The sequence below is a fragment of the Gigantopelta aegis genome, chromosome 12 (assembly GCF_016097555.1).
Source record: "Gigantopelta aegis isolate Gae_Host chromosome 12, Gae_host_genome, whole genome shotgun sequence".
NCBI lineage: Eukaryota > Metazoa > Mollusca > Gastropoda > Neomphalida > Peltospiridae > Gigantopelta > Gigantopelta aegis.
In genome coordinates, this window is record NC_054710.1 from 18,702,105 (window position 1) to 18,714,409 (window position 12,305).

Below are 12,305 nucleotides of genomic sequence, written 5' to 3' on the forward strand. Positions count from 1 at the left end.
ATGTGAAGCAAAGTATAGATAAAAATAGTTGTGTAGCTGAGCAAAGTAGAGATGAAAAAGGTTGTGATGCGAAATTACGTCACAAACCTGTGAACTGTGACCTCAGTCTCGGTACTGACCACACCGTAGTGGTCAAAAGCTTTCTTTGATAAATCCACCATAAATTTCTGAATGAGAGAAACGAATCGCGTTTTAAACTAGTTATTAAAGAAAGTAATGTGTGTCTAACACCCAGTTTATTTTAAAACTACCTCGCTGTCATTCTAACACATGGTTATTTCCACACTTAGTTTACACACATGTAACCATGTGGTATTTTAGCAATTTTAAGCTATTGCACTGCATTGTACACAAACACACATGCATTGAGTTTTTTAATCAATGGGTTTATACTTTGCGTCAGCAACTGTAGCCTGTGGTCGTATTTGACTGTTGACCACTGACCTGTGACACTGACCTGACACTGACCCGTGACACTGACCTGTGACACTGACCTGGGCTCAGCTATTGGCTAATTCGGCTAAGCCAACAGTCGACTAATTACTCTTTTTAAAAACATCTTACCTGAATAGAAGACACGAGGTTTTTCATGCTCTGAAAGTTCGGTATCTTTCTAATCCTGAGGTTAGTTTTCTTTATCTTTTCTTATTTGCACTTCTTTATACTAATGTGCATAAAGTTAAATATTAAGAAGTGATTATAGTTTTGTAAATTATAGCTAGTATTAAATACAAACACAAACGATTAGACATAAAAGTTATTCGGTTCAGAAGCAACACTGTTTTATTTAATATATTTGGATTGTACAGACAGACAGAGAGGGAGAGAGATAGAGGAGGGAGGGAGAGAGATGATATACAGACAGAGAGGGAGAGAGAGGGAGGCGGGAGGGAGAGACAGACAGACAGACAGAGAAAGAGAGTCGAGGGATGGAGATAGACAGATGGATAGACATAAGATTACAAGATGGGGGTGTGGGGGGTGGGGGGGGGCTAGTGAATGAGTAAAACCTCAAATTTGGGCAACAATTATACAATTATTTGGGCCAAATGTGCTAACCTGATCTTTTTACCATGTATTTCCATCATTCTACCCTCAAAATAAGTTGTAATCCATGTACAAGTGCGTGGTGATTCGTTTGCAAACCTATAATAGCTGTTTGGTAGCAATGCTAATATGAATAAATGTTGTTATCCAGATTCGGGCATTTTCGTTTAATTCGGGGAAAATCTAGCCTGGCCCTCTACAAAATTGGCAGCTCATATACATATGTGGATAGAGAGACACACGGATAGATAGAGTGACACCGATATAAATAGAGAGGGGGGAGAGGGTTGAGACAGAGACAGAGAGAGAGGGAGGGCGAGAGAGAGGCAGAAAGAGACAGAAACAGAGAGAGAGAGACACATAGGGAGAGACAGACACAGAGAGAGAGAGAGAGAGAGAGAGAGCGAGCGAGCGAGACATATAGGGAGAGAGTGAGAGAGATAGGGAGAGACAAACAGGGAGAGCGAGACAGAGACACAGAGAGAGAGAGAGAGAGAGAGAGAGAGAGAGAGAGAGAGAGAGAGAGAGAGAGAGAGAGAGAGAAGCTTCTGCCACCAAATTGGCTATCTCAACTGATAAATCAGCAAACGATGTTTTATATCTACTTTCCCACAGACAGGACATCACGTACCAGTCGTTGATTCACAAGGCATGGGATACTGGTTGGGATGGGAAGAAAACCGGGTACATAGAACGGGATTGATCCTGGAACCCAACACACTTCAGCCGAGCGTTCTATCGACTGATCCCGACCACACCCTGAATTAAGGCCGAAAACACACTTCAGCCGAGCTTTCTATCGATTGATCCCAACCACACCCTGAATTAAGGCCGAAAACACACTTCAGCCAAGCGTTCTATTGACTGATCCCGACCACACCCTGAATTAAAGCCCAAAACACACTTCAGCCGAGCATTCTATCGACTGATCCCGACCACACCCTGAATTAAGGCCCAAAACACACTTTAGCCAAGCGTTCTATCGACTGATCCCGACCACACCCTGAATTTAGGCCCAAAACACACTGGATCTGTGGCTGGGGCTGGCGAGTGTAATACCAGTCCAAAATGAAATGCACTGAATCGAATGTGACAGAACATGTTATTGCTGATGTTTATAGAAGAAAATATATCCAAAGATATGAACACAGTCAATTATATTGATAACACGTACAGTAACTGAGTTACAGACCCAGACATGGATGGCGTCTTTGCCAGATTCTCCTGCTTGGGTGTGTTATGGGCCTAATACTGTCGTTTCAGTATACATCACCCTGAACGCGTCGTAGAGAACGCTTCTCTTCAGATGGCCGTCAATAACGAACAGGAATCGGTGCAGCGCCCTCCAGGGGACGTAATCCATGTCGTCTTTCAGATAGCTCATCAGTCTGAGCGCTATGGAGTGATTCAGCCTGCCAGCCCTAAAGAGATAACATCAGTTAGACGTACATCGACAGCCTGCCAGCCCTAAAGAGATAACATCAGTTAGACGTACATCGACAGCCTGCCAGCCCTGAAGAGATAACATCAGTTAGACGTACATTGACAGCCTGCCAGCCCTGAAGAGATAACACCAGTTAGACGTACATCGACAGCCTGCCAGCCCTGAAGAGATAACACCAGTTAGACGTACATCGACAGCCCGCCAGCCCTGAAGAGATAACACCAGTTAGACGTACATCGACAGCCCGCCAGCCCTGTATAGATAACATCAGTAAGACGTACATCGACAGCCTGCCAGCCCTGAAGAGATAACATCAGTTAGACGTACATCGACAGTCTGCCAGCCCTGAAGAGATAACACCAGTTAGACGTACATCGACAGCCTGCCAGCCCTGAAGAGATAACATCAGTTAGACGTACATCGACAGTTTGCCAGCCCTGAAGAGATAACATCAGTTAGACGTACATCGACAGCCTGCCAGCCCTGAAGAGATAACATCAGTAAGATGTACATCGACAGTCTGCCAGCCCTGAAGAGATAACATCAGTTAGACGTACATCGACAGCCTGCCAGCCCTGTAGAGATAACATCAGTTAGACGTACATCGATAACCTGCCAGCCCTGAAGAGATAACATCAGTTAGACGTACATCGATAACCTGCCAGCCCTGAAGAGATAACATCAGTTAGACGTACATCGACAGCCTGCCAGCCCTGAAGAGATAACATCAGTTAGACGTACATCGATAACCTGCCAGCCCTGAAGAGATAACATCAGTTAGATGTACTTAGACAGCCTGCAAGCCCGGTACTGGGGCAAATCCTCAAATTTGGGTGGAAATGATGGCAGGGCCGTAGCTGGAGGGGGAAGCATTCTAGAAACTAAAAGAACATTATCTTCTTAACTGTTTAAGGAGTTTTAGACTATTAACTACTCAGTTGCCCCCAAACAAAAAATCCTAGCTACGCCCCTGGATGGAGATATTCGAAAAAAATATATTCCATAATTCTAACCACAATATTAGTTGTAAGCCAAGTAAAAATGCGTAGTGATTTGTTTGCAGCCTCATATAGCTGTTTGACAGTGATGCTACAATAAATAAATGTTGTTATCTAGTTTTGGGCATTTTCAATTAAGTCGTGCAATAATCGGCCCGTCCCCCTACAAAAATTGGGAGGCCTTACGCCTATGCATCACAGTGTGGTGTCATACAAAAGAAAACTAATAAATAAAGAATAACACAATGATAATAATAAATAAATAAATAAATAAATAATCGTCCCGAGTGCAAAAGAGCATTCTGGAGCATTTCATTGGTCGTACACGTGTATTTTTATTCTAGTCAGCCAATGGTGTTCCTGTATTGTCTTCAAAACGTGATATAAAACACTTAAGTGGAATCGCAATTTTACTATTCGTTAAAATATAATTATTAATATTATTTGCACTGTCACCATTTGCGCGTTGACACGTCGCTTTTTTTACGCAGCTGTGGAAATGTTTTAGTCGCGTGTATTGGTACGATATAAAGGGATAGTCCGCCTCCAGGGTTTGGACCACGTGTTAAGACCTTGACAAAAAGTCATGGCAGCAATGCAAATCCCTTTAGGTACTTTATTAGACAGATGCTCTCAATTTTACAAAAACACACTCTTACTACAGATCAAGAATACAGTATTTTAAGTACATAATAAATAAATAATAAATTAAATAATATAAAATAAATACAATAATAAAAAAATAAAATAAAAACTGTTCAGCTATATTTTACTACTAGAGAAAAAAGTTATTAATATTAATGAATCGATGACTTACTCAGCAATATACCATGAATCGTGAAGAAGCTGAGCTCGATTTATCGGAGGTATAACCTGAAATAATAAGAAAATCAATAAATAAATGAATGAATAAATTAATAAATAAATATAACAACTAATAAATGAATAAATAAATTAATTAATTAATTAAGCAATAAATAAATAAATAAATAAATAATAGGAAAAGCACCCATCGTAATAGATGCAAATAAAACGGTACAAAAAAGAGGGTTTTTTGTTTTGTTTAATGATACCACTAAACACATTGATTAATTAATTATCAAGGGATCTCTATATGCACTTTCCACAGACAGGAAAGCACACACCACGGCCCATAAGCGTACAAAAAAGGGGGCAGGCTGGAGCAGACTAAGACCTTTTCACTGTAGAGTTGTATACTTGTCAACTCTCACGCATTTGTAACAAACATCACGCTCTCGCACAACGTTACTATAATCTCACACTTTTTCTAAAAATAAAACTATTTTATAATCGTGGTTGATATTTTAGAGCTGAATGGAATTATATGCTGATTATGCAGATCTCTGAATTCGTTACCTATTGATAATAATATATGCAGTATACTGAACCTACCCTCGGTTCAATACCAACAATCACTTATGAGTGCTACCGATGACCGACTTGTATGGTTTAACATTAACCGTATTAATTAGTAAAACTTGCACTCGCTTGATTTCCATTTTGGACTTAAACAAAAAAACTTTGCCCTGGACCCGACCAAGAGCCTGCAGACCTTGGACCCTGACTTCTAATTTTCTCACGCCAAAGAATTTCACAGGTTGACAGCTCTGTAGTTGGATCATTCTACTCGCAAAATTAGTTGTGATCCATGTAAAAATGCTTAGTGATTCGTTTGCAGTTCTGTGTAGCTGTTTGGTAGTAATACTTAACATGAACCCAGATTCGGGTATTTTTTTTTTAATTCGGGCAAAAGCCTACAAAAATGGGAGCCCGTATGCCTATGCCACGACCTTTGATATACCAGTCGTGGTGCACTGGCTAGAACGAGAAATAGCCCAGTGGGACCACCGATGGGGATCGATCTCAGTCCGACCATGCATCAAGCGAGTGCCTTACCACTGGGTTACGTCCCACTCACAATGTAATGATAATAAGATAAAGGAAATCTTACTGTGAAATCGTGGTTAAGTTGTTTGATGAGAGCGTTCCAGTTATGAAGGTCATAGTTCACGTAAAAGTAGTGACTTTCTGTGTTAACGTAAACCCAACTATCCTCGTCAGATGAGTCAGGAAACACACTGTCAAAAATATCACCTACAAATAAACAGCAAACATTGAAGCAAACAAACCAAAATAAATATATTTTTTTTAATTTAAAGTGAAGTAAATAAATAAATAAATAAATAAATAAATAAATAACAAATCAATAGATATTTAACGGAACGAGGTAAACAAAATGTAAACAGTATTCAACTTTAGAAGAAAACAAACACACAAACACACGCGCGCGCACACACACACAGACACACACGCACGCACAAGTACACACACCAACGCACACACACGCACCCACACATACACGCGCACACAAACGCACGCACGCACACGCACATACACAGACACGCGCGCACACACACACACACAGAGACATGCGCGCACACACACACACACACACACATACACATACACACACACACACACACTCACACAAGTAGCTCTACTAACTATTATAATTGTGTTATACATATTCAGTACTTACCTTCTTTGTTGGTCTTTTTGAGCCACTTTCTGTCTTCAAACCTGATTGACTTTGTGAAGTTCTTCTCCGTACTGCTTGTGTATGTGATTGGAATCTCCCACAAATAGCTACAAATACACGTTCAAGTTCAAGTTTGTTTTGTTTAACGACATCACTGGAGCAACGGAACGAGGTAAACAAAATGTAGAGATAAACAATAGAAAACAAAACAGTATTCAACTTTAGAAGAAAACACACACACACACACACACACACACACAGGCACATGCACGCACACTTGCACACACACACACACACACTGACACATACCTCTAACTCGTCATATCCGTATGGTGACGTGTACAATCCTCTAAAACCTATACCTCTAACTCGTCTTACTCGTATGGTGACGAATCGTTCACAGCTTTCTCTTGTTCACTGGGAGAACCAAGGTAACGTTCCTGGGTCACGTGAATGACGCCACGTCTGCTCCGAGTGACATGAACCAATGGGAAGTTCATCTGAGTGACCCAGTTATCCATTATGTCCGTCATGTTGATTGGTCGGTTCTCACTGGCTGCCTCCTGTCAATATAATTGTAATATAACTCAAACTCTTTACATCCTGTCAATATAATTATAATATAATCACAACCCTCCTGCACTGAATAGATAACAACCCTCCTCCCCTTGTCACAAGCTAGATACTACCCTAAATAGGTAACAGCCCTCCTTCCCTTGTCACAAGCTAGATACCACCCTAAATAGGCAACAACCTTCCTCCCCTTGTCACAAGCTAGATACTACCCTAAATAGGTAACAGCCCTCCTCCCCTTGTCACAAGCTAGATACCACCCTAAATAGGCAACAACCCTCCTTCCCTTGTCACAAGCTAGATACCACCCTAAATAGGCAACAACCCTCCTCCCCTTGTCACAAGCTAGATACCACCCTAAATAGGCAACAACCCTCCTCCCCTTGACATAAGCTAGATACCACCCTAAATAGGCAACTACCCTCCTGCCCTTGTCACAAGCTGGATGCGACAGTTAGTAGTTCCAGTATGATTATTACCTCAACTACCCACCTGCCCTTGTCACAAGCTGGATGTGACAGTTAGTAGTTCCAGTATGATTATTACCTCAACTACCCTCCTGCCCTTGTCACAAGCTGGATGCGACAGTTAGTAGTTCCAGTATGATTATTACCTCAACTACCCTCCTGCCCTTGTCACAAGCTGGATGCGACAGTTAGTAGTTCCAGTATGATTATTACCTCAACTACCCTCCCCCCTTGTCACAAGCTAGATGCGACCGTTAGTAGTTCCAGTATGATTATTACCTCAACTACCCTCCTCCCCTTGTCACAAGCTAGATGCGACAGTTAGTAGTTCTAGTATGATTATTACCTCAACTACCCTCCTCCCCTTGTCACAAGCTAGATGTGACAGTTAGTAGTTCTAGTATGATTATTACCTCAACTACCCTCCTCCCCTTGTCACAAGCTAGATGCGACCGTTAGTAGTTCCAGTATGATTATTACCTCAACTACCCTCCTCCCCTTGTCACAAGCTAGATGCGACCGTTAGTAGTTCCAGTATGATTATTACCTCAACTACCCCCCTCCCCTTGTCACAAGCTGGATGTGACAGTTAGTAGTTCCAGTATGATTATTACCTCAACTACCCTCCCCCCTTGTCACAAGCTGGATACGACCGTTAGTAGTTCCAGTATGATTATTATCTCAACTACCCTCCTCCCCTTGTCACAAGCTGGATGCGACCGTTAGTAGTTCTAGTATGATTATTACCTCAACTACCCTCCTCCCCTTGTCACAAGCTGGATGTGACAGTTAGTAGTTGCAATATGATTATTACCTCGGTGAGCACATTGAAAAGATCGTTGTGGTCTGCAACTCCATACTGGTGCCTCTTCAAGTAGTGCTGGAATTACACAGAAAGAAAGTTAAAGTTTTGTTTTAACAATACCACTAGAACACATTGATTACTTAATTCCTTGGCTATTGGATGTCGAACATTTGGTCATTCTGACATATAGTATTAGAGGAAACCTGCTACCTTTTTCCATTAGCAAGAAAGGCTCTTTTATATTCACTTTCCAACAGACAGGACAGCACATACCAAGGTTTTTGATATACCAGTCGTGTAGCACTGAATGGGGTGGGGGAAAAGAACAATCAGAGAATGAGCTTACCAAATGTGCCCAATGCATGCACTTCAGGCGAGCACTCTAACAACCCACCACCCCACCCACCATGACCATAAGCAAGAATCAATCGTTCCAGCCAGTACACCACGACTGGTATATCAAAGGCCGTAGTATGTGTTATCCTGTTTATGGGATGATGCATATAAAAGATCCCTTGCTACTAATGGAAAAATGTAGCGGGTTTCCTCTCTAACACTATTCATCGAAATTACCAAATCTTTGACATCCAGTAGCTGATGATTAATAAATCAATGTACTCTAGTGGTATCGTAAAACAAAACTAACTTTAAAACACACTTCTTGTTTTAACTGACAAACCAGTGTGATTAAAATGTGATCTTACTGGACAACCCCCCCCCCCCACACACACACACACCCACACACCCCACACCCACATCACAAACACACACCACACACCCTACCCACACACACCACACACACACACACACCACCACCACACACACACATACCAATGACGTTGCAACACATTCTGGATTATTATCACTGTAATAAATATCATTGAAGTTACAACACATTCAGGATGATTGTCACTGTAATAAATATCACTGACGTTGCAACACATTCTGGATTATTATCATTATAATAGAATTACTACTGAAGTTGCAACACATTCAGGATTATTATCACTGTAATAAATACCATTGACGTTGCAACACATTCTGGATTATTATCATTATAATAGAATTACTACTGAAGTTGCAACACATTCAGGATTATTATCACTGTAATAAATACCATTGACGTTGCAACACATTCTGGATTATTATCATTATAATAGAATTACTACTGAAGTTGCAACACATTCAGGATTATTATCACTGTAATAAATACCATTGACGTTGCAACACATTCAGGATTATTATCACTGTAATAAATACCATTGATGTTGCAACACATTCAGGATTATTATCATTGTAATAAATACCATTGATGTTGCAACACATTCAGGATTATTATAATAAATATCATTGAAGTTACAACACATTCAGGATGATTATCACTGTAATAAATACCAATGACGTTGCAACACATTCACGATTATTATCATTGTAATAAATATCATTGAAGTTGCAACACATTCAGGATTATTATCACTGTAATAAATACCAATGACGTTGCAACACATTCTGGATTATTATCAGTGTAATAAATATCACTGAAGTTGCAACACATTCTGGATTATTATCATTGTAATAAATATCACTGAAGTTGCAACACATTCAGGATTATTATCAGTGTAATAAATATCATTGACGTTGCAACACATTCAGGATTATTATCACTGTAATAAATATCATTGACGTTGCAACACATTCTGGATTATTATCATTGTAATAGAATTACTATTGAAGTTGCAACACATTCACGATTATTATCATTGTAATAAATATCATTGAAGTTGCAACACATTCAGGATTATTATAATAAATATCATTGAAGTTACAACACATTCAGGATGATTATCATTGTAATAAATACCATTGACATTGCAACACATTCAGGATTATTATCACTGTAATAAAATTACTATTGAAGTTGCAACACATTCAGGATTATGTTGATTATAATAAATACCACTGAACCTATAACACATTCAGAATTAGTATGATTGTAATAAATACCACTGAAATTACACCACATTCAGAAAAGGAAAAATGATAACGTTTTGGAAAGGCTATACCTTGAATGGTGTTTTCACAAAGTTGCATCATGGCGGTTCGCCGCCACAATTATTTATTGACTTTCTCTTTAAAATATAAAGAATATACTTTTAACTACATGACTATATAAAAATTACAGTCACATAATTTAGTTGACTACTAGAAAAACAATACTGGAGAAGCATAAGAAGACGGCTGGTAGAATTCAGCGCGGTCATTTGAGAGGAACACTTCAAACACTTACTCTTTGTGCAACTCTCCTTTCTCTCGTGTACTATTCTCTCTCTCTCTCTCTCTCTCTCTCTCTCTCTCTCTCTCTCTCTCTCTCTCTCTCTCTCTCTCTCTCTCTCTCTCTCTTTCTCTCCACAACGTTTAATGTCGACAGCAGTAATGTACCATCCACAGAACGGCACATACCACAACTGTAAGAAAACACTGTATTTATACAGTTTCACTTACGTTTAGTGCTTGTATGAACAAAGACTTCCCCATAAACATAGACATCATTCTAACGAGCGTTCCACCCTGAAACAAACAAAGTCTACATGTAACACTATTGACTGCATACCACAAAATTCAATTCAACAGAGTTAAAGTTTGTTTTGTTTATCCACACCATTAGAACACGTTGATTGAATGAATGAATGAATGAATGAATGAATGAATGTTTAACGACACCCCAGCACAAAAATACACACCCGCTATTGGATGTCACAAATCGTAAGTAGATTTATTAATCCTAGCTGTTTGGAAGTCAAACATTTTGTAATTCTGACTCATATAGTCACCAGAGGAAACCCGCTACATTTTCCTAATGCAGCAAGGGATCTTTTATATGCCCTTTCCCACAGACAGCACATGCCACGACCTTTGACCAGTTCACAAAAGCAATAGATGTGGCTAAAAAGGTTACATGCAACATTTTAATCAACATATACACTATGAATATATACTGAACAGCATTGAAAACGCACCACCAGTTGATGATAACAAATGTGAATGGAGCATATATCAACATTAAAAATATCAATGAATAAGTACGTACTACCTTATAGACCATGCATGACGACGAATAACTTACAAAAACGATTGCCTGAACACTCAATGAAACACAACATCAAAACACAACATATTGCATGCATAGCATTAAAAATGTAAATAGAATGTGCAAAGCATGCCGACTGGGGTATAAAAGATGGTCTCTGAAAAGCCACTTTCATTTATGAAGTTGCCTTTGAGGGAACGTTAAACAAGTGATGGCAAGGTTGATAGCTGAGGAACGTGAACGTGCCTTAGGCATGCTTCAAGTTGGCATTTTGAGTAGGGTCATCGCACAGTGGTTTGGATGCCAGCATTCAACAATCACTAGACTCCACAGTAGATACCAGCAGACAGAAACCACCAGGGACCGTCCACATCCAGGCCTACGATGTGTTACGACACCACGACAAGATCGCCATATTGTTCGCCTTCATATTCATGATCGAACGCTGCCAGCACTGCACAAACTGTTTACGGTCGACGAGGGGTTATCAGCGCAGACACTGTGCGTCGCCGTCTTCGCTCTGCTGGGATGTGCGTTCAACGACCATATGTTGGACCTATCCTCACTGATCAACACTGAAATGAGCGCTGATGTTTAGCAGGAAGGTATCGTCATTGGAGATTACAACGTTGGCATGGTGTGCTATTCTCTGACGAATCCCATTTCCATTTAAGGAATGCTGATGGTCGGTTGCGGGTGTGGCGTAGGTGTGGAGAATGTTACCACAATGACTGTCTTGTCCAGACGGATTGATGGGATGGAGGGAGTGCCATGGTGTGGGGCGGGATCAGTTATCATCACCGAACAGCATTCCATGTTTGCCGTGGCAGAATGAATGTCATTTACTACCAGGATAACGTCTTGCGAAATCACGTCATTCCCTTCTTTCATCAGCATCGGGATATGCACACATTTCAGCAAGACAACGCCCGAGAGCACACAGCACATGTTACAACACAGTATCTAGCGAACAATAATGTCCCTTTGCTTGAATGGCCAGCACTGTCCCCTGATTTATCGCCATTAGAGTTCTATGGGATTACCTTGGTCAACGCATCTCACGTCTTCCACAAATGAATAACTTTAGAGGACTGGAAAATGCACTACAGCAGGAGTGGAATGCTATCCCCCAGAACACTATTCGCAGACTTATCGGGTCGAAAAGAAGACGTTACATGGCTTGCTGCAGATGGTGGTCATACGCGATATTGACTTTTCATTGTAACCCCACGTCTCTTTCATACTTAGATGAATTAAAACTAATCAATGATTGTGCATCCTATTTTGTTTGTTGTCATTATTAATCATCCATCTATTGCTGTT

At 40.3% G+C, this 12,305-nt stretch overlaps 1 protein-coding gene across 1 annotated transcript in view; it reads right to left on the bottom strand.

Annotated features, from left to right (window-relative positions):
- Nucleotides 1-12,305, bottom strand: part of LOC121386774 (aminopeptidase N-like) — a 60,083-nt gene that overhangs the window by 15,471 nt on the left and 32,307 nt on the right. Inside the window, exons 9-16 of the mRNA XM_041517786.1 lie at nt 10,397-10,462; nt 7,904-7,969; nt 6,428-6,612; nt 6,050-6,156; nt 5,462-5,604; nt 4,307-4,362; nt 2,321-2,468; nt 88-167 (exon numbers count right to left, since the gene is read on the bottom strand). Coding sequence (XP_041373720.1) covers nt 88-167; nt 2,321-2,468; nt 4,307-4,362; nt 5,462-5,604; nt 6,050-6,156; nt 6,428-6,612; nt 7,904-7,969; nt 10,397-10,462 — 851 coding nt within the window. The remainder of the gene's footprint in view (nt 1-87; nt 168-2,320; nt 2,469-4,306; nt 4,363-5,461; nt 5,605-6,049; nt 6,157-6,427; nt 6,613-7,903; nt 7,970-10,396; nt 10,463-12,305) is intronic.